Source organism: Melanerpes formicivorus, unplaced genomic scaffold (genome assembly GCF_026170545.1).
Source record: "Melanerpes formicivorus ecotype bairdi unplaced genomic scaffold, bMelFor1.0.p_v2 SCAF_6, whole genome shotgun sequence".
NCBI classification, from domain to species: Eukaryota; Metazoa; Chordata; class Aves; order Piciformes; family Picidae; genus Melanerpes; species Melanerpes formicivorus.
This window is the reverse complement of record NW_027142358.1, coordinates 1171115-1198248: the sequence shown is the minus strand read 5'-3', so window position 1 is coordinate 1198248 and position 27134 is coordinate 1171115. Positions and strand designations below refer to the sequence as shown.

At 41.3% G+C, this 27134-nt stretch overlaps 1 protein-coding gene across 2 annotated transcripts in view; it reads left to right on the top strand.

The window, feature by feature from the left end:
- ATRNL1 (attractin like 1) overlaps nt 1-27134 on the top strand; it is a 618199-nt gene that overhangs the window by 441077 nt on the left and 149988 nt on the right. For both annotated transcript variants that reach the window (XM_068139299.1, XM_068139300.1), the window contains exon 27: nt 25570-25677. In XM_068139299.1, coding sequence (XP_067995400.1) covers nt 25570-25677 — 108 coding nt within the window. The remainder of the gene's footprint in view (nt 1-25569; nt 25678-27134) is intronic.

Below are 27134 nucleotides of genomic sequence, written 5' to 3'. Positions count from 1 at the left end.
GACCTGGAGTAACCTACTTCATTATGCCTCATTTTCACAGTGCTCACACAATAGTGGATGATCTTAAACATCATAATTGAATAATTGTGACTCAGGATGTTTTGCCTTAGGGCATAGTTTCAGCTTTTCCTGATGTGGCAAATAATGTTCCATGTCATTCTGCATTAAGAAACGCAGTAGCCAAGCTCCTTATTACGCACGAGTAGTTTTAGACTAACAGCACACAACTGTCTGCAGTATCAAATTAAAGCACAGCCCTCCAAAAACACCTCAGTGGAAAGCAGGCAGATAGTTAAGAGGACTTTCACATACTCTGGTTGATGTCTGCAAGCTTTTGCCTCAAAGCCCTGTATGTTTTTAGAAGAAACAACAATATGCCCAAAATAATGCCCAGGTGTTTGCGGCATTTGTGTCAACCTGGTAGCAGGTTGGTTTAATAGAACAAAGAATTGGACCTTTTATTAGAAATTGCATGAAAGTGCATGAAGTGGTAGTGAACGGTGCCACATCCAGCTGGTGGCCAGTCACTAGTGGTGTCCCCCAGGGATCAGTGCTAGGCCCTGTCCTCTTCAACATATTCATTGATGATCTGGATGAAGGGGTAGAGTCAGTCATCAGCAAGTTTGCAGATGACACAAAGTTAGGGGCAGATGTTAGTCAGTTAGAGGGTAGAAAGGCTCTGCAGAGGGACCTCAACTGACTGGACAGATGGGCAGAGTCCAATGGGATGGCATTCAACAAGTCCAAGTGCCGAGTGCTGCACTTTGGCTACGGCAATCCCATGCAGAGCTACAGGCTGGGGTCAGAATGGCTGGAGAGCTCCCAAACAGAGAGGGACCTGGGTGTGCTGATTGACAGCCACCTGAATATGAGCCAACAGTGTGCCCAGGTGGCCAGGAGGGCCAATGGCATCCTGGCCTGCATTAGGAATAGTGTGGCCAAGCAGGAGCAGGGAAGTCATTGTGCCCCTGGACTCTGCTTTGGTTAGGCCACACCTTGAGTCCTGTGTCCAGTTCTGGACCCCTCAGTTTAAGAAGGACATTGAGACACTTGAACGTGTCCAGAGAAGGGCAACAAGGCTGGGGAGAGGCCTTGAACACAAGGCCTATGAGGAGAGGCTGAGGGAGCTGGGATTGTTTAGCCTGGAGAAGAGGAGGCTCAGGGGTGACCTCATTGCCCTCTACAACTACCTGAAAGGTGGTTGTAGCCAGGAAGGGGTTGGTCTCTTCTCCCAGGCAACCAGCACCAGAACAAGGGGACACAGTCTCAAGCTGCGCCAGGGGAGGTTTAGACTCAAGGTGAGGAGGAAGTTCTTCACCGAGCGAGTCATTCGTCATTGGAACGGGTTGCCCAGGGAGGTGGTGGAGTCATCGACCCTGGAGGTGTTCAAGGGAAGATTGGACGTGGCACTTGGTGCCATGGTCTAGTCATGGGGTCTGTGTTGATAGGTTGGACTCGATCCTCGAGGTCCTTTCCAACCTAAGCGATACTGTGATACTGTGATACTGTGTTAAAAAGATATTCTGTATTGAGCCATATATTGAGAGGGAACCACTGCTGATGGCATTTCTTCTAAGGAAGTACATTTACTTTGGGAATTGCGGCTGGTACCACAGAAAGCATGGCACAAAGTAAGATTTTTTTTTTGCATAGAGCTTTATTCTTTGAAAAGTAAGTGGAATTTATGTCTGGGTGAAGTGGTGTTAGATGTCCTTTTCACATATAGTTAACTATTAGGTCCAGCCTCTATTTTTGTTTCATCACAACACTAAATGACGTGCTGAGGGAGTGCTAGATCTCATCACATCACAGCTTGATTCTTCTGCACTGCTGGTGAGTTTGCCAGTGGCAGCTGAGGTGACATTAAATCAGTTTGCTTCTGGAGAAGAAGTGCCCCAGGAGAGGAAAATATGAGAGTTGTTTTGTACAGCTGATTCACAGCTGTCAATCTGCAGCTTAGATGGAAAAAAAAGGGCCACAATTTTTTTTCTGGAAATAGAAGATTAGCAAAAAATTCCTAGAGTAAATAAATTCAGGAGATGGGGTGTCACCACTCATCCTAACTATATCTTATCCCATACAGCTCAGTTTTGTTTATTTTGTGCATAGGGGTTTGTGTTGTGCTGTGCATTAGGATCAGAAATATTTCAGAGTTACTCCAACATATGTACAGAATGAGCGAAATCCTGGGAATTATGGCAGTGTTCCCAGTCCTAAATATTTTTCATTATTCTATTCTATGAGTAAATAGAACACTTTCTCTTTTCAAAAGTATTACTGTCAGCTTTGTGTGAGCAGAGAGAAATTTCAGGGAAAATGTCTAATGAGCGGAGGAAAAAGGGAATGATTTTGTTTTGGGTCAGATGAACATCGATCTCTGAAATGTTCAGAAGGCTGCTATACCTTCTGAAAGCTGTAGCTCCAGGTAGCAAAAAGTGCTGTCCTCCATCATTTGTGTCCAGCTGCAAACTTGGGTTACATCTAGGTACAGTCTCTCCCCATGGCTTGGATGCCTGAGCTCTGTGCTGTGTAGAAGAAATGTGATCAATTCCCCTTATCCAGAGGAGTGCAGTTCTATCTATCACACACTAGCTGGCCACAGAGCTTGACTTCACTGCCCACTGCCGTGCACTGTGTGAGAATGTTGTGGGATTTAGCTCTAGCTTTCTCCCATCTTTGCTCTCTGTTACACAGTGCTGAGTGACTTGACACTTCCTTTTGCAGAAGAGGTAACTAGCTTACAGCTATCTTGGCTTGCCTAGCAGACTGAAGCCAGCGTGATTCTTTAGCTGACTTTCCAAGCATGTTACAAAGTACTGTTCACTCAGCAGTGAAAGCTGAATATGCATTGGAATTAAATAGAATACATGAAATAGGGAACATCTATCTGTATGTAAATTGTTTGCATTCATTCTGTTTAAGCCTTACTTGACTTACTCAAAAAGAAAAAAAAAAGTAATTTTAAATATGTTAGACCTGACTCAATGTCTGAAATAACCCATTTTATACTATGGGAAATATTAAGGCCAATATTCTGCAATCCTTTCCTACTTGTAGCTTCAGTAAACGCTGGGATAATTACTACGTGTGCTGGTGTGGCCACTTAAGTGACTGGATATAGTCATAAGTTCCTACAGATTGCATCAAGAGGAATATGAAGAATGTTTTAATTTTCTAGCTTGACAAATGAAAAAAATATTTAGGTGGTGTCCTGGTGTCCAGTTCTGGGCCCCTCAGATTAGGAAAGATGTTGAGTTGCTGGAACATGTCTGGAGAAGGGCAACAAAGCTGGGGAGGGAGGGGTTTGGAGCACAGACCTATGAGGAGCGGCTGAGTGAGCTGGGGTTCCTTAGCCTGGAGAAGAGAAGGCTCAGGGGAGGCCTTATTGCTGTCTACAGCTACCTGAAGGGAGGTTGTAGCCAGGTAGGGGTTGGTCTCTCCCAGGCAACCAGCACAGAACAAGAGGATACAGTCTCAAGCTGTGCCAGGGGAAGTTTAGGCTGGATGTTAGGAAGAAATTCTTCACAGACAGAGCAATTGGTCATTGGAATGTGCTGCCCAGGCTGGTGGTGGAGTCACCATCACTGAAGTTGTTTAAGAGGGGACTGGATGAGGCACTGTTTAGTTGATTAGATACTGTTGGGTGATAGGTTGGACTCGATGATATCAAAGGTCATTTCCAACCTGTTCTGTTCTATTATATTCAGGGTGAAAGGACAGAAAGTATTTTACCCTGAAGGAATAAATAAAACCACTTGCACAGAATTAGAGGTTAAAAGTAGCTAAAAGTACACAAGATACTAAGGCACAAAAGAAATATATGCACAAATTGGAACCAGCCCCAGCCCGGTTCTCTGCCTGGAGATGCCAAAACTTTCCCCCACTCGAGTTTGGGGGCAGTTTGGCCCCAATTAGGCCAAAGAGCGGGGAGAAAGAGAAAGAACAGGCTCTGAGCTCTGTTTTTATAGGGATTGCAGGGTTATGGGGTGGAATTGAAAAAAAATCATAATCTCCTGTGCCTCCCCCTGACTGTCTAGCCCCTGGAGGACGTTTTGTTTCTATGGCAGGACACTTAATCCTCAACCTGTAACAAATGGACAACACCGTGAGTAGGTGAAAACATAAAGGTAGCATTTTTAACCCATGAGATTTAACTATGCTTTATTTACTTCTAAATACTGGAGACTGTTCCTTTATGCAGATTCATCAAACTAGTTAAAATAGGGTTTGTTTTTTTAATGTTAGCCTTCAAAACAAGGTGAGTAATACAGTAATATCATAGAATCAACCAGCTTGGAAAAGACCTGAGAGATCATCAAGTCCAACCTATTACCTAATATTTAACACCTCATGACAACTAAACCATGGTTTCAAGTGCCACATCCAGTCTGTTTTTGAACATATCCAGGGATGGTGACTCCACATCCTTCCTGGGCAGCCCGTTCCAATAGCTAATTACTCTTTCTGTGAAGAACTTTCTCCTCACCTCCAGCCTAAACTTCCCCTGGTGCAGCTTGAGACCGTGTCCTCTTGTTCTGGTGCTGGTTACAGTCTCAGGCTGCATGAAGGGAGGTTTAGGTTGGATGTTAGGAAGAAGTTCTATACAGAGAGAGTGATTGCCCATTGGAATGGGCTGCCTGAGGAGGTGGTGGAGTCACCATAATTGGAGGTGTTCAGGAGAAGACTTGATGGGGTGCTTGGTGCCATGCTTTAGTTGTTTAGGTGGGTTGGATTGGTTGATGGGTTGGATGTGATGATCTTGAAGGTCTCTTCGACCTGGTTGATGATGATGATGATGATTATTATTATTATTATTACTACTACCTGGGAGAAGAGACCAACCCCCTCCTGGATACAACCTCCTTTCAGGTAGTTGTAGAGAGCAATAAGATCTCCCCTGAGCCTCCTCTTCTCCAGGCTAAATATCTACAGGTCTCTGCATTATCTATGCACATTTGAATGCATAAATATTTGCAGAAACAGAACTTATAATTTACCAGAAAAATTAATCAGAATTTATCATTAACTGAGGAGTAAAAAGTGGATATTGTTCATTGATAAGATGTGAAATACCATCATAGTTTTTAATCATATTAGTGACATATTAGATTGGACGTGGCACTTGGTGCCATGGTCTAGTCATGGGGTCTGTGTTGATAGGTTGGACTCGATGATCCTTGAGGTCCTTTCCAATCTAAGTTATACTGTGACACTGTGATACTGTGACTGAGGCTGGAGGTTAGGAGGAAGTTCTACACACAGAGAGAGATTGCCCATTGGAACGGGCTGCCCAGCGGGGTGGTGGAGTCATCATCATTGGAGGTGTTCAGGAGAAGACTTGATAGGGTGCTTGGTGCCATGGTTTAGTTGACTAGGTGGTGTTGGATGATAGGTTGGACACAATGATCTTGGAGGTCTCTTCCAATCTGGTCTATTCTGTTCTGTTCTGTTCTATTCTATTCTGTTCTACATGTGAAAAAAAATGTGACATTTCTGCAGCTTGTGCTGAGCATTTTACTTGATTCTGTTTCTTGTCTTTATTTCTGGTGTACTTGATTCTGGTTGAGCATGTCATGGACCTTAGCAGTTTGAGTGACACCAACTCTTACTATCAGTGTAGTTCACCCTGTATGTTTCACTTTTCACTTTCTGAAAGTTGGGCAGGATGTGCTTAGGGAAGGCCCTGACCTCTGCTGTGCACGTAACATGATTAGAATGCAGGGACTTAAAAATAATAATTGAGATACTCAGCTGCAGTCAGCCTCGACTCACTGAATATAAATGAAGAAAAGAGGATGAAGTAGCTGAAGTGTTTAGTGTACATGACTCTCTGCTCCTGCATCTGTGAATTCCAATAATTAACATTTTTTTATTTTACTTTTATTTTTCCCCTTTTCTGGACTAATTGAGGCACAAACACCATTCATTTCCGTGTTGAACAGTAAATCATACAACCTGTACCTTTGCAAGAAAACATTACAGAGGGGTTTTTTTTTTCTCAGGTAAAACGATATTTTTAAATATATACATACATAAACTGATTGTCAGAAATCTTGGGTGCTGAACAAGTTTGTGGGACCTATTTATTTTGGGCATAGCAAGAGAGACTACAACTGAGAATGCATTCGAAGTTATATATTTTTAGAAATTTTTGGACTTCTCAGTGGGGGGGAAAAAAAAGGCAAAACCAACATGAGGGCTCTGATACCAGAAAACCAGATATATTCTCAAATTGTTTTAATTTAAGTCACTGTGAGCCTAAAATCTTAGTACCATCCAATGGAAGATTGCATTTGTGGGATGTGACTGGTTGCACTTCCAAAGAAAATACAGTATCACTGTATCACAGTATCGCCAAAGTTGGAAGAGACTTTGAGGATCATTGAGTCCAGCCTGTCTCCACAGACCTCATGACTAGACCACGGCACCAAGTGCCAAGTCCAATCTCCTCTTGAACACCTCCAGGGATGGTGACTCCACCAACTCCCCGGGCAACCCATTCCAATGACAAATGACTCTCTCAGTGAAGAACTTTCTCCTCACCTTGAGCCTAAACCTCCCCTGGCACAGCTTGAGACTCTGTCCCCTGTTCTGGTGCTGGTTGCCTGGGAGAAGAGACCAACTCCCTTCTGGCTACAGCCACCTTTCAGGTAGTTGTAGAGGGCTATGTGGTCACTGAATACTTTAATCGACCACAAATTGCATTTGTTTATTTTTGTTGGAGCACCTTTTTATTGTACTTGCCTTTGAAAAACCATGGTTAAAAATTGTTGACATCTTTTGCCTTTAAAGTTGCAGAGAATTAGGTCAACATTTCCCTCCATCAAAGACTGAGAATCTCAGAAATTACTTTTGCCTGTAGGACAGGAATGAATGCACGTTAGTTTAAAGGCCAGTGAAATATAACTCCAAGCAAATCTTTACTGTTGAAAGATTCATTCATCAGAATTGAAATGGAAGAGAATCAAAATGCTAAATTATAAAGGAAGGTGAATATTCAAGTCCCTTCTTTTTCCAAATTATTTGTTGTTCTTTTATAGTGAGACTTTTTATAGTGTAATCTTACAGTCAGTGGTTTGCAGGTGCAGAGGTATCCCTGCATTAAAGTAATTTTGCTAGTGTTATGTTCTCACACCTTTTGTATTGGAGTGTGAACCAAGCAGTAAATGTTAAACAGCCATTTAGGAGTGTTTATGTTGGGTAGGTTTTTTTGCATTTGAATTATGGATATTTGCAGTTGTAGCTTCATGCTAAATATATTTCATGTCAGAAACCCAAAATATTAAAGCTTTTCCTGCTTCATCTGAGTGTTCCTAACATGTTAGAGAAATAATCTGTGGGGACAATACAAGTCTTTGCATTTTGAACTGTATAAAAATATTGCTAAATGTAACCAAATTATTGTGAGAGGGCAAGGGGTAATGGTTTTAAACTAAACCAGGGTGGATTTAGACTAGTTGCAAGGAAGAATGTTTGTTTTTCATTTACAATGAGGGAAAGGTCTCCTAGAGACATGATAGAAACCCCTTCCCTGGAAACATTCAAGGTCAGGTTGGACTGGGCTCTGAGCAACTTGATCTACTTACTGCAGGGGGAGGTGGACTAGCTGATCTTTAAACATTCCTTCCAACCTAAACCATTCTGTGATAATGCAGGAAAGCTGCAATGAAGGCATTATCCCAAGGTTTTACCTGTAGTACCTTTAATGGTTTCTGTACTCCATCTCTATTCATGTGTGGCAGGAAAGCATCAGAGAATCTTTTGAATAGAATAGAATAAAATTAACCAGGTTGGAAAAGACCTTCGAGATCATCGAGTCCAACCTATCAACCAACACCATCTAATCAATTAATCCAAGTGCCTCATCCAGCCTCTTTTTAAACACTTACAGGGATGGTGACTCCACCACCTCCCTGGGCAGCACATTCCAATGGCCAGTCTCTCTTTCTGGGAAGAGTTTCTTCCTAACATCCAGCCTAAATCTACCCTGGCACAGCTTGAGACTGTGTCCTCTTGTTCTGGTGCTGGTTGACTGGGAGAAGAGTCCAACCCCCAGCTGGCTACAACCTCCCTTCAGGTAGCTGTAGACAACAATAAGGTCTCTCCTGAGCTTCCTCACTCCCTAGCACTGCTCTTGCATTTCACAGACTTGTGGTCATTCAGTTTGTCTTTGCTGACAGGAGTCTGACCTTTGTTTCACTGAGAGGAACTGCCTCCTACACACTGCCCTAGCACTCATCTGCTGTCGTTTGACACACTGAAACTGTGCTAGATCTATAGTGAGAATGTTTCTTACTGAGATAAAAAGATTTGTTGATCCCCCCTCAGACAGGAGAGAAAAATGTAAATGTATCTCTGTGGAGGTAAATATTATCACAGAATTGTCAGGGATGGAAGAGACCACGCGGATCATCTAGTTCCAACCACCCTGCTGTGGGCAGGGACACTTTCCACTAGATTGCCCAGAGCCATATCCAGCCTGGCCTTAAAAACATCGAGGGATGGGGCTTCCACCACCTCCCTGGGCCTTAATTCATGTGTATTTTTAAACCACATCTATTTAAATAACAATAGTTCAAGTAATCACATAGTTTTTCCATGTTAATAATCAAGCAACTGCCACATCCCCAAATTCAGAATAGTAACCCTTATGTTGAAAGGTTTGAGGATTGCATACTAGTACACTTCCCACAACTCCAAATAAGTGTGGAAAATTAATTAGGCACATCATAGTTGTCATGCCCTTTTTAAGAAGCCCCTGAGAGCAGATCCTTTGCATACACTGTGATAAATATAGGTCTGTTGAGGAAAATCATAGAAATCAGTGGAACCTTTGACTCATAGATCATATATTTGTTTTCTTTTGTCTCCTAATTAAGTATGTTGTTGTGGTTTTTTTTTTCCTGGTAAATAAATTTCAATTAGTGAAATTCCAGCTGTCTCATACATTATGGTGGTGTAAATTTAAAAGCATTTAGCAGATGCCCATATAAAAATCCATTAACACATAGCAGGTTCCCTGACATTTTAAACCAATATATTTCCAGCTGCAACAAATAACAGCAAACAAGTCCACATTCTTGAAAAATTTATGGCTTCTCTAATGCAGGTAAAGGATTCCAGTGCAGAAAGAGGAAGGGTATAAAAATGTCTTATGTTCTCAGTTTCGTAAGAGGCAAGTCATGAATACATTTTGTTGTATTCATTTACTCTTTATACAGGCTGTATAAGACTGCATATAAAAACAAGGAGCCAATTAAAATTCCAGGAATAAAGACAATTCTGTCTCTAGGAGTGATAAATACTGAGTAAAAGCTTAATGTCATGTGAAGGTCTCTAAAAATTAGCAGTCAGAAATTCTGATAATTTACTTGTCTCTAAGCATTTTAATCTGATACAATTATTAGCACAACTTTAAGACTGCCATAAAAAGGTTATTAGTAGTTCAGTACTTGAAATCCTACCAGCAAAGTCAATCTTGGGGAGGAAGTGAAGGAATGGGAAAGATGACCTTGTCTTGCCTGAAGCTTGCAATATTCAGTTTGGAAATGGGCCATATTAGACAGGAGCAGGTAAAAGAGCTATGCACATAATACCAATATGCATAGAATACTGATATGTACAGGAACTATGATGGAAGAGTATTGAAATATTCTTTTGGAACCCTGTTTGTCCTGGTGAAGTAATCGTTGCAGTATGGACCTTTTAAAATGCCTATTTTAACTTCCCTGTATTAAAAAAAAAACCATGTTTTCTTTAGGAGAAGAAGGAAACTGATTGCTGTATAGAAAATAATCTTTTTGTCCTTTTGAGTTCTTTCTTAGTATTTATTGACATAGTAGAGCTGGCTTTTCATCTCTGTTGTGGAAATTCACCATTATGCAGAGGACTAACCCAAGGCCCGTGTTCCATTTGAATCTATCTAAGCCTCTAAAGTGCAATTTAAATGATGCATAGTGCTTGTGATCACATCCATAGGAAAGGGATGAATTCATCATATAAAATATTTTGTAAAGTGGTATCTGTGTAAGGTTCTTGAATGTTTCTCCCTGTTTCACTGTGTTTAAGTTATAGCACTGTCAGTGTCTTCAAATAACCATGGCAAATTCAAAGACTGTTGGTTTGAAGGCAAATTCTAACAATTTACTGACAGTGATTTTTCCTTTGAAGGATGTCTAACCATATGCAGTTACAATAGCATTCAAGTAGTGTACTCATCTATTTTAAGGATTTCACTGCAAAAGTAAATCATGGTGTAAGGTAGCTACATACAGAGCTGTGTCTGCAGAGTCAGTGACTGCAGGCCTGCTAAAAAGATGTTTAGCACATTTCTTCCTTAAATGAGGGTGAGGGTTGACAGATCAAAGCAAACGACAGAAACTAAACGTGGCTGGAAATTTTGACCCAGTTGAAGTGGCTGCCCAGAAGACCCTACCATTCTTGTGATGCTAAAGTGCTGTGCTTCCCTTTGACCGTGTCATTGCCACAATCCTGTACTTGGCTGTCCTCTCTGTTGTAAATTAGAATAGATGAAAGCTGTCAAGCCAAACCAGTGATGGAAGCTAATTTGATGTGATATAATTGATGAACTCTAAATCGTCCCACTTCTCTTTCTTGAAACAGTCTGACTGGAGCTCCAAATGCCAGAGTACTTTGATTTACACACTCTGTCACCTTTATATTGAAAGTCTCACTGAGGGATTAACTTCTTCACAGTGATTTTTTTCTAATCTGTAGAGTATGTACACACACAGACTTGTGCAATCCCTTGTAGGAGTACTACTGGGAAAATCAAATTTCTTTCTTTGCAGCTGGTTTGTGCACAAAGTGATTATCAGCATAAAGAGAGCAGCAGCTTGACTTCTGTTGCTGCAGATATCGACCAAGATGGTCTTGTGGAACTGGTGTGGTACTTCTTGTACCAGAACTGAATTTTAGACTGTATGATTAGGACTTTTAATGCTTAGAAGCCCTCTATTGCTGAAATCCTGAGGTATCTTAAATATGTTTGGAGATTATACAGCTTCTATTCCCTTCATTAGTTGTACCTTACTAGGTAGATGTTCAAATCTTAAAATAATTCTCCATTAAAATATTGTGAACTCCAGACTTCATTATCTCAGAATTTTCTTACTATTCATACTTTCCTGTTTAAGATACCTGAACTAAGAGAAAGCAACTGCCTCAGTATCTTGGTTTCTTTCAAAGGCAAGGGATAGTCAGTGGTCTTGCTTTATAGGTATATAGCAGGAGTGGAAAGCTTTGCGATCAACGTATTACTTGAATATTAATGAGCATCCACCATGAAAAGGTTTAACATCTCATATCTCCTAAATCAAACTTAGAAACAACATGACTAAAGGACTGCTGATTTAATTCACATCATTACTGTGATCAGATAGCAGAGCTGCATCTGTTTCAAAGCCTGCACAAAATCATTTGGCTGTGACCACATGCCATTCCTGCTTGCAGTGTGTGCCAATTCTTGCTGACCTGACTGTAGCTCAGTATGGTGACCAAATCTGTGAAGTTTGGAATATTTATTTCAGCAAGCACTTAGATTTTAGGTCAGTGTTCTGGTTTCCTGACGTGTGTGCACAGGATTAGTTATAGGCATGTCGTTATAACATACCTGAAGGATGGAATGACATCCAGAGGGACCTGGACAAGGTTGGGAACATCATTAGGTTCAATAAGGCCAAGTGGCCTTGGGTCTGGGCAATCCTTGACATCAATACAGTGTGTGAGATGATGCAATTGAGCATAGCCCTGCCAAGAAGGACTTGGGCTGGACGTGAGCCAGCAGCATGCACTTGCAGCCCTGCAGGCTGTATCAGTAGAAACATGACCGGCAGGTAGAGAGGTGATTCTCTGCTCTGTTCGATAAGGGACATGAAACTGTTGGGGCAGGGCAGAGGAGGGGGAAAAAGTGATCTGAGGGCTGGAACACTTCTACTGTGAATGAAGTTGGAGTTATTCCAGTCTGGAGAAGAATACAGGGAGGCCTTACTGTGGCCTTTCAGTACTGAAAGGGTGACTATAAGAAAGTTGGAGACAACATTTTTTGCTGGGCCTGTTGTGACTGGACTAGGGGTATTGGTTTGGAAGTGAGGAAAGGTGGATGTAGACTATGGATAAGGAATAAATGTTTTACAATGAGAGTGATGACACATTGGAACCAGTTTCCCACCAAAGTGGGAACATTCATGGTCAGACTGAACAGGGCTCTGAGCCACCTGATCGCTGCAGGCAACTTGGACTAGACAACCTTTAAAGGTTCCTTCCAACCCAAACCATTTTATGTTTCTATGGGGTTTTTTGTATATTCTGAGTGACTTTTTTCCCCCACTCTTCCTGAATCCGGATATATTTTAAAACTATGGTTTTATTAATGAGTCATAGTTGTGTTGTTGATGCGAAAACTACTGGAGTTTAGAGCTTCACCTGGATGAAGCAATTTAAAAAGCTATCAGTGCCAGGATGAGCCTCTTATTAAAAATAAAAGTAAGCCAGGTAACCGAGTAACACAAGCTCACCTTCTGTGAGGATTGGAGGGGGTTGGAGCCCCTCTGCTATGAGAACAGGCTGAGGGAGCTGGGGTGGTTCAGCCTGGAGAAGAGGATGCTCTGGGGAGACCTAATAGCAGCCTTCCAGTACCTGAAGTGGGTCTAAAGGCAGGATGGAGAGAGAATGTTTACAAAGGTCTGCAGTGACAGCACAAGGGGCAATGGCTTGAAACTGGAGAAGGGCAAATTTAGACTGGATGTCAGGAACAAGTTCTTTACTATGAGGGTGGCAGAACACATCAACAGGTTGCCCAGGGAGGTGGTTGAGGGTCCTTCCCTGGAGATATTCAAGGGAAGGCTTGACGAGGCTCTGGGCAACCTGATCTAGTTGGGGATGTCCCTGCTGATTGTGGAGAGGTCCCTTCTGGCCTGGATAATTCTATGATTGTCTAGGAGAACTCACCCACCTAAGCAGCAGAAGGTAGTGTGGTGTGCCCATTCAGCAAGGTTATTCATCTCTTTATACTAAGGATCAGGGCATTTCAATCCTGAGACAGGCAGGACTACTGGGAAGTGTATCTCTTTTTGATCCCCTTTGCAAGGCAGTAAAAATGATGGTTATTTTGCTTAATGCATTAGGAGTTAAAGCTTAAAAGTATTTAAAAGTCATCAGTCATTGTGTATCATCAGTTTACCTTCCTAATGGTAATGTAATCTGTGCTTAAAGTAGCTTCTAATGTACCACTTTAGAATAGTTGTGTAATTGGAAATGATGCTGCACTTAAAATGTTTCATTTACATTGTCACTTTATCAGTGTGCCAGTAATATCAAATAAGAGATGGTTTGAAAGAATTAGAGGGTAGTAAGGAAGGCAAACTTCACCTTTGTTGCAGTACAGCTCAGTTTTCCTCCTCACTATTTTTTATTATCATAGTATCAGCCAGGGTTGGAAGGGACCACAAGGATCATCTAGTTCCAACCCCCCTGCCATGGGCAGGGACACCCCACACTAGATCAGGTTGGCCAGAGCCTCATCCAGCCTGGGCTTAAACACCTCCAGGGACGGGGCCTCATTCTTTATTATTTTTTTAATTCAGTATGTTGCAATTTAGTTTTAATTTTTTAAGCAGAAAAAAAAAAAGTGAAACTGGGATTCAATATAGTGTGGAAAGAAATACCTAAGATTTTGAGCATGTGAAGTCACTGTGTGGTCTAGGGTCCAGAAACTTCAGTTTTTTCTAAATTGGTGTAGTTTCAATTCAGTCATAATTTAGACTGCGAGTTTTCATATCAATTCACACAGAAAATAAATCCAGTGCCTACCCTTTTTGTTCTCTTACAAGTTGAAAAATGCACTGATGTATTTAAATTATCAGTGCATAAATAATACTTGTCCTGCACTTGAGCTTATCTCTGTAAAAAAGAAACATCATCTACATCTTCATTGATGATCTGGATGAGGGGATTGAGTCAGTCATCAGCGAATTTGCAGATGACACCAAGTTGGGAGCAGATGTTAGTCAGTTAGAGGGTAGAAAGGCTCTGCAGAGGGACCTCGACCGACTGGACAGATGGGCAGAGTCCAGTGGGATGGCATTCAACAAGTCCAAGTACTGGGTGCTGCGCTTTGGCCATGGCAACCCCATACAGGGCTACAGGCTGGGGTCAGAGTGGCTGAGAGCTGCCAAACAGAAAGGGACCTGGGGGTGCTGATTGACAGCCACCTAAACATGAGCCAGTAGTGTGCCCAGGTGGCCAAGAGGGCAAATGGCATCCTGGCCTGCATTAGGAATAGTGTGGCCAGCAGGAGCAGGGAAGTCATTGTGCCCCTGGACTCTGCTTTGGTTAGGCCACACCTTGAGTCCTGTGTCCAGTTCTGGGCCCCTCAGTTTAAGAAGGACATTGAGACACTTGAACGTGTCCAGAGAAGGGCAACAAGGCTGGTGAGAGGCCTTGAGCACAAGGCCTATGAGGAGAGGCTGAGGGAGCTGGGGTTGTTTAGCCTGGAGAGGAGGAGGCTCAGGGGTGACCTCATTGCCCTCTATAACTGCCTGAAAGGTGGTTGTAACGAGGGGGGGGGGGTGGGGTGTTGGTCCCTTCTCCCAGGCAGCCAGCACCAGAACAAGAGGACACAGTCTCAAGCTGCACCAGGGGAAGTTTAGGCTCAAGGTGAGGAGAAAGTTCTTCACCGAGAGAGTCATTAGTTATTGGAATGTGCTGCCCAGGGAGGTGGTGGAGTCACCATCCCTGGAGGCGTTCAAGAGGAGACTGGACGTAGCAATTGGTGCCATGGTCTAGTCATGGGGTCTGTGATGACAGATTGGACTCAATGATCCTCGAGGTCTCTTCCAACCTTGGTGATACTGTGATACACCCTATCTTTCTGAGCTTCACCTCTACTAGGAAAAGAGTCTGTTTTAAAAAATACTTTTTAACGTCTCTTCATTTCATTCTTCACCTGCAGCAAACAAAGGTAAAATATCCAACAGAAATGTAGAAAAATGGGTTGGAGTATACTTGCTAAATATCAAATCATGTCAAGCCAAACTAATTTACTGATACACAAGACTAGCAGATCTTTTAGATAAAAAGGAAGTGAATCTAAAACTCTATTCTTGGAGTAATTGTAAAGTGATCATTATGCACTGGGAAAGGTACATCAGTTGGGCTTCTTCTGGGATCTAGTTCTGGGGGGGGAGGGGGTTTGTTTGGTTGTTGGTGTTGGTTCCTCCCCTCCCCCCCTGCCACTTGGAGACAGGACAAGAAGCAATTTGCTTAAATGTCAGCATGGAGATTTAGTTTAGATTTTCAGAAAAGACCTTTCCAGCATGGAAGGTCTTTCCATCAGGTACTCTGGACTTGTGGAGTGACTGTAGAACTTCCATCACTGGAGCCTTTCTAAGAAACTTATACATCTGGCAGAGGGGTCATAATCGCACTGCAACCTGCCTTTGTGTAGGACATAAAGACATTTATGTAGGCACAGAGGTGGACAAAGTGACCTCACAAAGTTCCACCTGTGCTCAGTTTCTTTTATTAGTCCAGATTTCCTGTCATTAAAACAATCTGAATTGCTGTAGGAACATTTCAGAACTGGGAATTATCAGTTTGACATCTGTTGTTTGAGGTAAGTAACAAAAGCAGGTTTAAACAGTTGTGATAATAATGGATGATATTCTTGATGCTTTATTTCAAAATCAGTAGCTTAATAATGTCAATAGGATGCACTGAGATTTTAATGTAAGTAGTTTCATACTGTGTCTATTGCACTTACAAAGATGGCACTTATGTTTAAAGTATTACACTGTCAGTGGTAGTAATTCTGTAGAAGACATTGTGAAAAGCATTATTTGTATTGAGACTGTTGTCAAAGGAAGAGTTCCAAGGAGTAGTTAGCATAAAATGATACTTGAATCTCACCTTCATATTCTGAAATAATTAATTTTAACACATTTCAGTATATTGATTTATAAATAACTCTCCTTGGGCAAATAGAGAAGAATGTCTTATGTGGAAACAGTTTAACAAATAATTAGTAGATATGGCTCTTCTTTTTTTTTTTTTCCCCTATTTTTTTTTCCTCTGTACACAAAATTAGAGTATTTTTAGAAATTTTCTGTGAATTTCTGTCAGCTTGGCTCATTACCAGCAAAATAATCAACAGTTTGGTGAAAGGATTTTTTTTTAACCCACTGGTGTCATTTACCTGGACCTGAGCAAAGCCTCCGACACTGTCCTGCACCACATCCTGGTCTCCAAGCTGGTGACACATGGGTTTGATGGATGGACCACTAGATGCATAAGGAACTGGCTTGATGGCTGCACCCAAAGAGTGGCTGTCAATGGCTCCATGTCCCAGTGGAGGCCAGGGACAAGCGAAGTCCCTCAGGGATCAGTCCTGGGACCTGTCTTGTTCAACATCTTTGTGGGGGACATGGACAGTGGCATTGAGTGCACCCTCAGCAAGTTTGCTGATGACACCAAGCTGTGTGGTGCAGCAGACAGGGTGGAGGGAAGGGAGGCCATCCAGAGGGACCTTGACAGGCTGGAGAGGTGGGCACAAGCCAACCTCATGAGGTTCAACAAGAGCAAGTGCAGGGTCCTGCATCTGGGTCAAGGCAACCCCAGGCACAAATCCAGGCTGGGCAGTGACTGGCTGGAAAGCAGCCCTGAGGAGAGAGACTTGGGGGTGCTGGTGGACAAAAAGCTCAGCATGAGCTCTCAGTGTGCACTTGCAGCCCGGAAAGCCAATCAGATCCTGGGCTGCATCAGGAGAAGTGTGGCCAGCAGGTCAAGGGAGGTGATTCTCCCCCTCTACTCAGCTCTGGTGAGACCCCACCTGGAGTACTGCCTCCAGTTCTGGAGCCCCTATTACAAGAGGGATGTGGAGGTGCTGGAACGTGTCCAGAGAAGGGCCACGGGGATGATCAGAGGGCTGGAGCTCCTCTCCTGTGAGGACAGACTGAGGGAGTTGGGGCTGTTCAGTCTGGAGAAAAGACAGTTCCAAAGTGACGTTATTGTGGCCTTCCAGTATCTGAAGGGGGCCTACAGGAAGGCTGGGGAAGGACTTCTCAGGATCTCAGGTAGTGATAGGACTAGGGGGAATGGAATGAAGCTGGAGGTGGGGAGATTCAGGCTGGATGTGAGGAGGAAGTTCTTCCCCATGAGAGTGGTGAAGCCCTGGAATGGGTTATCCAGGGAGGTGGTTGAGGCCCCATCCCTGGGGGTGTTTAAGCCCAGGCTGGCTGAGGCTCTGGCCAGCCTGATCTAGTGTAAGGTGTCCCTGCCCATGGCAGGGGGTTTGGAACTAGCTGATCCTTGAGGTCCCCTCCAACCCTGACTGATACTATGATTAGGAAGAAGGCAGCAGTTCTGGAGTTTGCAAAGCCTGCTGAAAAGCTGAAGTATCTCTAGGAGAACATTCAAAATGGTCACAGAACTGTGTAAATATGCCACATGGATTCATAGTGATCTAAGATGTAATAGGATTAGATTTTGTTTAGCACTTGTTACATTTTTAAAGCAGTGAAATTAATTTTTAGCTTATTATTGATTCTTAGCACCTAAAAAAAAAAATAATAAAAAGAATCTTCCTAACCAAATTTCTGGGGAAATACTGAAGGATTGATCACAACTTTATTGCAGCGTGAGGCTATGTAAATTACTGGCTAATAAGCATAAAGCAGGGTGATGTTTCCATTACAATAAGAAGCTTTTCATACTCCGAGTGGTTTAGATGTGGGGATTCTCTTCCGGAATCAAAAAGGTCCAAAACCTGAAGTCACAGTAGATTCACATTTTGCTCTTTGCTTGCTAATGTGCAATACATTAAATGTCTGTTCCTTGGATCTAGCAGCAAAATGACCTTTTCAGGGCTCATCTTTTTTTCTCATTTTTGATTTGTTCAAGGGAAATTACAGACGACTGGTATTTGGTTTCCAAAAGGGATACATAAAAACTTGACCTTTTGGAACTGTTATTTTTTGGGATGTGTACACTGTATTTTAAGTATGTCTTAGCTGTTGTTTGCTGGCCTATGTCTAGTTTAAATAACCCTTCATTTTATTCAGTATTAAGCTGGGACAAGAAGTATAACTCCTCTCATTTTTTCCCATGACAGACCTTTGCACACACCTGAGAGCACTTTTTCTTCTGGCAATTTTAAAAGAAAGTGGCATGGAATAGGCCCTGATATCTTAGGAAGTTTCAGTAGAGTCTGCTTTGCAGTAAAAATAGCATGTTATACTGTGTCCCTCGTTGTAATGTCTCATTGCCTACCTGAAGGCACTCTTGCGTCAGGGCACTTTCCACTTAAAGTGGGAAATGAGGCAGGGGGAAATCAAGCAACCAGGATTATTTAGGAAGTTCATAAAGGAGAGAATGAATGAATCTAGGCTCTCAGACTGCTGTCAGAAATATGATTATTTCTTCTGCTTGGTTTCCCAAGCTGGCTTTTGTCAATCTCTTAAAATTGCTGTATCTCCTGCAACCATGGAACGGTGAGCTTCTTTCAAACTAAACCCCAACAACTGGTTTAATGACTATGATATGCTTTCCCTGGAAAATCAGCTGATTTTTGGAAATGATCCTTCGTCAGCTAGGTTCTTCAACATGTAAATGAGAAATAGCTTTCCTTTCCAGCTATGTAAATAGCTAATTTAATTTGGAGAGATTTGTAACACCAAGAGTTATAATAAGAGGAGTTACAAAGGAGGCAATCTTTGCCTTGTGTAAATTGAAGCAAATAATCAGAGCTTCATTGAAATGTCACTATAATTGAATTTGAGAATGAGAATTTAAGATTTTTTTTAAAAGATAATTAAATTGTGTTTCTCTCTGAAAAGCTTGTGGTCCACACAGGTCTGTGTAGTCATTTAAACCCATTTAAGTTACCTCTGTTGATTAGATATGGCAATAAAAAATCCTCAAGGATATGTAATGAATGAATCATAGACTTGTAGAATCATTTTGGTTGGGAAAAAAACCTTTGAGACAATTGAGTCCAGCTATTATCTAACTCTACCAAGTCTGGTGCTAAACCAGGTCCCTCAGCACCACATCTCTGTGTCTTCTAAACTGCTCCAGGGATGGGGATTCAACCACCTCTCCAAGAAGTCTATTGTAGTCTTTGATAAACCTTTCAGGCAAGAAATTTCTTGTAATATCCAATCTAAACCTCCCCTAGTGAAACTTGAGGCCATTGCCTCTTGTCCTGTTATTTGGGAGAATAGACCAACCCCTCCCTCCATTCAGGTAGCTGTAGAGAGCAAGAAGGTGTCCCCTCAGCCTCCTTTTCTCCAGACCAAGCAATGCCAGTGCTCTCAGCTGCTCCTCATAATACTTGTTCTCCCAGCCCTTCACCAGCTCTGTTGCCCTTCTCTGGACCCACTGCAGCAACTCCATGCCTTTCTCGTAGTGAGGGGCCCAAAAGTGAACACAGTACCTGAGGTGTGACCTCGCCAGTGCTGAGTCCAAGGGAACAATCACATCCATGGTGCTGCTTGTCACAACTTTCCTGACACAGGCCAGGATACTCTTGGCCTTCTAGGCCACCTGGGCATGCTGCTGACTCATGTTCAGATGGCTGCTGATCAACAGTCTCTCTGGTTTTGCAGGGCTGTCCATTCACACATATTTATTTTTTTTAACCCTTGGAGTTTGTCAAATGCAATGTGAACTGAAATTAGTCAGTGCAGCTCTCCATGAGGTTTTGACATTTTCCCTACTTTGCTAACACGTTTCCTGTAAAAGGTAGATTGAATGCCTAGCCTTTTAAACTCTTTTGTTGCAGCATTTGGTGTTACTCACATCAGCAGTCAACAGCACAGAAACAGGAGTTGTAACTGCAGACAAGCTAGAGGTGGGTGATGAAAGGCAGAACAGGAATTTCAGATTAGACATCTGGAAAGTCTTTGTCACTAGGGGGATAATGAAGTGCTGGACTGGACAACAGTTGCCAGAGGGATTACGGAATGCACATTCTTAGGGGTTATGTGTACTCACCCTGACAAAATCATGGATGTCCTGATACAGTGTTGGTAGTGATCTGATCTAGGAATAAAAAAAAAAGAAAAAGAAAATCTAAGATAGGAGGGAAGAAAACCTGGAAACCCTAGGCAGTTGTTGCTCTTGTTAAAATGGCAGCCACACTTTCAACTGCCATATCCTTCCTTGTTCCCGAGACAGTGTACTGAAGCTGCCTGACTCTAAATAGCCAAAAAGAATTTTTCTTCTTTTCAACCTCCCCCCCCCGCCCTTAAATCTTAGACTGTTGGTCAGAAGTCTTTCTAACATGTCTACAAGTGTTTGCCACCTCTTATCCCCACCCTCGCTACCAAGCTGCCCCATGAACATGGGTGTGCGCACCTGCGTGTGCCTGTGTTACAGCACACTCTAACATCTACCTTATGGCAGTGGGTTCAACTAGCCCATGAAGGTGCCAGACAGCAACAGAACAATCTCTGAAAGGATCTTTCTGTTCATCCTATTAGGGCACTAAAATAGTCTCATCTTTTTCAGCTATCTTAATCTATCAGTCCCTCCAGAATGCCTGTTACTGTATAACAAAGAGAAAGGACACCTGCCCTAGTTCCTAACATCTCATGTGCTTTATTAAGTCTTTTTTTTTTTTTTTCCCTTTTTCAGTTATGGCTTTTTTAGGACAGTTATGCTGGAAGGTGAAGAGAAGAGCATAGGAAATGCACTAGTCAGAAAAGCACTATCCTATTCCACACAGGAGACTAAATCTTTAAAAAACAGAAGGAAAACTATCATAGAAATAGGAGAAAGAAGCAAAATGGTAACACTTCCTAACATACAAAATATTTGATACATGAACATGGGAAAAACACTTCTAGTCAGAATCAGAAAAGCAGTGTCCTATTCCACTTGAGAGACCAAGTCTTTAAAAAAATGAAAGAAAAAGAAAAGCTGCCTTAGAAATAGGAGAAAGAAGCAAAATGGTAACACTTCCTAAATTACAAAGTATTTGAAAGATGTCAGCCTGGGATTGCTGAAATGCATTCTGTTAATGTGAAATCGCTGCTATACGTATTTTACATGGAGCGTTTTATTGCACAGGAATACAACATGGGAGTTGAAACGTTTGGAAAGTAAAGTTAAACATTATCAACCAAAATGGCAAAAAAGAAAAGAAAAAAAGACAGTTCTGCTTAAATAAGAATTTTGCTACAACTGCATTTCATACAGAAGATTATATAAGATGCAGTGGAACACTTGGATTCATTCCAGGTGCACTGATCAGAGAAGTATCCCCCATGAGACTATTTCTGATCAGTAGCAAAATCGAATTGGATACCCGGGCAGATGCTTTCCTGTGATATACTTCTAGAGGGGGAACCAGGTCCTGTTTCAAAGGTCCTTATTTGACTAGAACACTAAAACTCAAAATTCACATAATCTATGGGAAATATATGTCTACATGTCTTAGAGAATCTGATGAAATATGCATGGTGCCATGGTTTAGTTGATTAGATAGTGTTGGATGATAGGTTGGACTTGATGATCTCAAAGGTCTTTTCCAACCTGGTCCATTGCATTCCATTGCATTGCATTGCACTGCATTGCATTGCATTGCACTGCATTGCATTCCATTCCATTCCATTCCATTCCATTCCATTCCATTCCATTCCATTCCATTCCATTCCATTCCATTCTCCATAATGAGGTACTAATTATGCCAAAATGCTTGGGGTTTTGAAGAAATACTCTCCAGACAGTTAGGTTTTGAGTGAGAAACTGAACTGGTTTAGAGTATCTTAACATCTTGCTTTTCTTCAGTGATGTCAAATATAATTCTGTATTGTACCAGAAAAACTATTCAATAACATTTAAAAACACACTTTGAAATTGCTGCAAAATAACAGGTATGCCTAAAACATTAAGCTTGCCAATACTCTTGTACTTAATAAGATTTAAAATTATAGAAGACCTTAAAATAAGTTATCTACTAAGATAAATTCTCAGTGAATTTCGCAGTCCTATGCTGAGAAAGTAATAGTTTGGATCTCCCATAGTTTTCAGTGAGTATTTAGACATGTCCTTAGTTCTAATTATTATAAACTAAGTTTGATAAAGTATTCACATATTGCATGCTAATAATGTCCATTTACTCTTTGTCTTCTAGCTTATATCCATAATTAGTGAAGTAGTATGGTGTGGTGGGGGTTTTTTGGTATAATTTTTGCTGTCTACAACTACCTGAAGGGAGGATGTAGACAGGTGGGGGTTGATCTCTTCTCCCAGGCAATCAGCACCAGAACAAGAGGACACAGTCTCAGGCTGCACCAGGGGAGGTTTAGGCTGGAGGTTAGGAAGAAATTCTACACAGAGAGAGTGATTTCCCATTGGAATGGGTTGCCTGGGGAGGTGGTGGACTCACCATCATTGGAGGTGTTTAGGAGGAGACTTGATAGGGTGCTTGGTTGCATGGTTTGTTTGATTAAGTGGGTTGGATAACAGGTTGGATGCGATGATCTCGAAGGTCTCTTCCAACCTGCTTTATTCTATTCTAACATCTCGATGCAATATCTTCCTTTTTTTCTTTACATATATATATGAGTATGTTAGTAACACCAGCATTTTATTTATTTATTTAATTTACTTTCCACCATGCCATGTTTATTCTAACTCAGCTATGGTACAAAGTGTATGTTTTTTGCTTGGTTGGTTTTAATCTCCTTGACTACTGATTAAAAGGTAAGGAAGAGTTTTCGCTCTTCTTGTGACTCCCATGGTCAGAGAGTTTCCCTGTGTCTTGGCCTATACAGGAATTACAGGAATTTCCCTGTACCCTTAGGTGCCACATGAAAACAGTGTGTCACACCAGAATGCCACCTGCCATGTGAGAATATAGCTCACAAGATTTTCTATAACTGGAACTTTGCCTTTGTCCCAGTCTTGATGGGACAGTTCAGAAAGTGGAAGTTATTGACCTTTTCCAGCTGCAACACTGTTTTAAAACCACATAGTATCTGCCTGCATTTCTCCTCATTGCATTTATTTTTCCTCTGCTGTGCCTTACAGGGAGCTTTAAAATGCTGAACAGAAAGAAGCAGTAGTTTGAATAGAGGGCTTTGCTTTGATGTGCAAGTGCTCAGCCTGCCAAACTCGGCAGCACTTCATGGGCAGCCAAACATTTTAAAGTTTTCATTCGTGTTTGCAGAGCTAATTAATAATCTTTGCACCACTCTTCTCAAATTACAGGTATCAAAATTACAGTGACTACCTTGTGAACGACAGACTTTTACCGAGTCTGTGTCTTGGAGCAGAGCTGAAAAATCCCAAACCCGCTAGCCATAAAAACCAAAGAGGATATCAAATATACATTCCTCTATAGTCTGTGTTAAGTAAATATTTTAAATAATTGTCTGTACCTTTGGAGCATAAGCTATTCTGCTAATTTAAGTACTTTCCCCAAGCAAGTCTATTTGTTTAAAACAATGTTTTGCTTCCCATTAAAAAGTAAGCATTTGCCAACAGCTCTGTAGACTTTACAATACTGTAATGAGTTCCATATGGCAGAACTGCTCTAATAACATTGTTTTCTTTATTTTTTAACTTTTTTGTTTTGTTGTTGTTGTTATTTTAGGAAGAAAATTAGGTATAATAATTTTAGCATTTAGTGACTCAGTATTTTATGTTTCAAAGTGTTGTGGTCTTTGTCAGGTTGCTGGGAAGTCTGGAGGGTCATAGTAATTCTTTCTGGCTGTAACGTGTATGAATACATTCTTTCAATGCCAGTAAGTGCGAAGTAAATCAGCATATAGAGACCATCAGTTCCATTTTTAAATGAAGGTGTAACAACATAATTTATATCCATCTGGAATGATGCTCGGCTTTTATTTATTCTATATGTGAACCATGCTATTTCATCCTCACATGCCTCAGATTGGAGAAGAGGAGACTGAGGGGTGACCTCATTTAATGTTTATAAATTTGCAAAGGGCGAGAGTCAGGAGGATGGAGGCAGGCTCTTCCCAGTGATGACCAGTGACAGGATAAGGGGCAGTGGGTGCAAGCTGGAACAGAGAAGGTTCCATGTGAACATATGGAAAAACTTTCTCACTGTGAGTGAGACAGAGCGCTGAAATAGGCTACCCAGAGAGACTGTGAAGTCTTCTTCTCTGGTGACATTCAAAACCCTCCTGAATGCAGTCTTGTGTGACCTACTCTAGGTGATCGTGCCCTGGCAGTGGGGGTTGGACTGGACAAGCTTTTGAGGTCCCTTCCAACCCCTAATGTTCTGTGATCTTGGTATGATATACTGGAAGCCTGTTTACACAGGTGCTTACTGACAGATACACTGCATGTTTATTTACAAAAAGGGACTTAAGGATGTCCTGGGCATGCATTAGGAGACTACTGGTTCGATTTTTAATGTTGTGATACTTCCTCAGGTTGCTATAGCCAATCTGAAAGTGCAAGTCAGGGGGAAAAAAATACACATAGGAAGTATTGCAAAATGAGCTGGCTTCTTTTTAACAGTCCTTAAATCAATAGTGTTTATTAGGAAGCTGCCAGCAAATATTTGCTTGCATACCTGTTATTATTTCAAAGGCTTTCATGAACAGTGCATCACAGTGCTAGTGTCATTTGCATTCAAATACCAGTTTCTAATGTTTTAAGCTTTCCAGAGATATAATAAGAAAAATGCTATGAAAATTAAACTTAGATCTTTCCTAATAAAACATTTTTGCAGGCATTTTGTCTCTTTGAGATGCTGTGATGTCCTGTTCAGTTGAAGGAGCACACAACTTTAATTGCACAACTCAGTCACTTTAAATATTTAATAATGCTTTTATTAGTTGCACTGAACCAGTGAAGTAAGGTCTGTAATATCTAGTGGTGGTCATCATTTTTATTCATCATGGATTAATAAGCATTATAATTATAGACTGAGGAAGAAATATGACTTAGCTTTGTCATTTTGCCTGGGACTTCTGCGCACACTGGTGTGATTCTGAGGGATTATCTGAGCTCTGTGAGCATAGCTGGTCATATTTAAGTACACTGATACAGGCTTCCCAATCCTGACACGTTATTCTTCATGTACAAGTAACTTCAGAAAAGATACTGCATGTAATTATAGGTCCTGACACTGTTAATTCCAGCTGACTTAGTAGTGAAGTATTAAAATTTGAAGGCTAAGTGGACTTGTTCTTGGCAGGTTTTCTAATGCATACATTATCAGTGGAATGAGACATCAACTATTTTTACCAACCATTTTTCATATTTACTTGCAACCTGCACAAAAAGTGAAGTTATTTAGAGTGAACAGTCAGTTAGGAAAGATTTTGTTTGAAGGTTTCATCAGAGTTCAGGCTGAATGACCATTTGTAGACAACATAAGCTCTCTGGGCTTCATTCTCGAGTAAATATAGATGCTGAAAATCTACTATAATTTTCACCCTTTAATACTGCACATATGATGCCTTGCATGCTATTTACATTCTTGTGTTTTAATGGGAGGTATAGTAGGGCAGAATGAATACCTGGTGCATTTTTCAATGTTTTGTTAAAACATCATTTTTTCCTCATCAGCAACTTATGCGGGAGCGACAGCAGATGGCCAGCCGCCCCTTTGCTTCTGTCGATGTAGCACTGGAAGTAGGAGCTGAGCAAACAGACTTTCTACGAGGGCCATTAGAGGTAGGAACAGTGGTGCTGACAAGGGACCATTGTGATTTGCATATTTATATTGCTAGTCTCATCTGCATCTGCTTCTGAAACCAAGCAGCGTCTGATTACCTGAAGCTGACAAGTCTTAGCTATGTATGTTATGCCATTTTCAAGGTGCAGAGTTTTAATAGCATGACATGAGCTGTAACAAAATCCACTGGAGAATCTATTAGCCTGGGCTGGAGTGACAGCCAGCTCACCTGGCAGTCCTCTCGTGATGGATGTGAGCTGAAGGAATGCGAGACACAGGCACTAAGGAGCGAGCAAAGCTCATGCTCAGTCCTTTGAGTACATAGTGCCCCCAGTTAAGATCTATCTTAATTAACAGAGATTACAGCAAAGAAACAAACAAACAAATAAATAAAGCAGCTGTGAGTTGAATTTCAGTGTTGTGTTTAGCTTGTGCAGATTTAAGGAATACAGAGTATACTGTGTATTTTTGTTTGTACATAATGGCTACATTACTGCATTCTTTTATTGCAATTGCAGTACATTGGAAGAGAAATAATAATATGCAAAGCAATGTGATATTGGAATAGTGTAATAATGCATGAAATGGATTCTGGAAGTTTCACCTGAAAATAGAAGGAGAATCACAATATCTGGATAATAATGAATATCTAATCCATATTGGGCTTTTGGTAGATCATAATTCTCTATTCCTTTTATTTACAAAGCTATGTGTACCGTTATTACTTTATCTTATTTATAGTGGGACCTGGGAAGGAGGTGCGATGGCTCTGAAATCTTTCAAGATTGTACTTTTCTCTTCATTGCTGCCAATTCCTCTTAAACTCGAAGCTTCTCTTACTTTCCTCAATAGCCTCTTTCAATGGAAGATTAAATACGCTCTATCAAATCTCTAAGGTTCACGGAGAAGTGAGCAATGCGAAAAACAGATTCATAGGAGCCAGAAAAAGAATCAGCTCTTGAGTACCTATCAAATTGAGGGGCTCTGTCCTTCTGCTGTATAGGAAGCAATCACAATTGTTCTTGCTGACATAATTTAAATACTTGGAATAGATAGCACATAAAAATGCTGCATCTCTTTGAAGACGCTTTGCTATTTTCTGACCAAATACTAAGACACCCCCCCCACATTCAAAGTCTTCTAAGGGGTAAGTTATAAATAATAATAATAATTAAAAAAAAAAAAAAAAACCACAACAAAAACCAACCCCCAAAAAAGCAACCTTCATTTCTGAATTACACAGAAAAGAATCAATGGAGAAGGTATCTCTAAACTATGTTTTTGCTTCCTTACATCCCGCTACATATTTTGTGGTCATAGAATCATTTAGAACAACCTGCAAATTGTGGTCAAGGCTGACCTGTGTGATTGATGCTGGCCTGCAGGCTGTATGAAACATACGGCATTACACCTTCCTCTGCACTAGGCATGGTAAAGAGAAACATGGATTAACTGC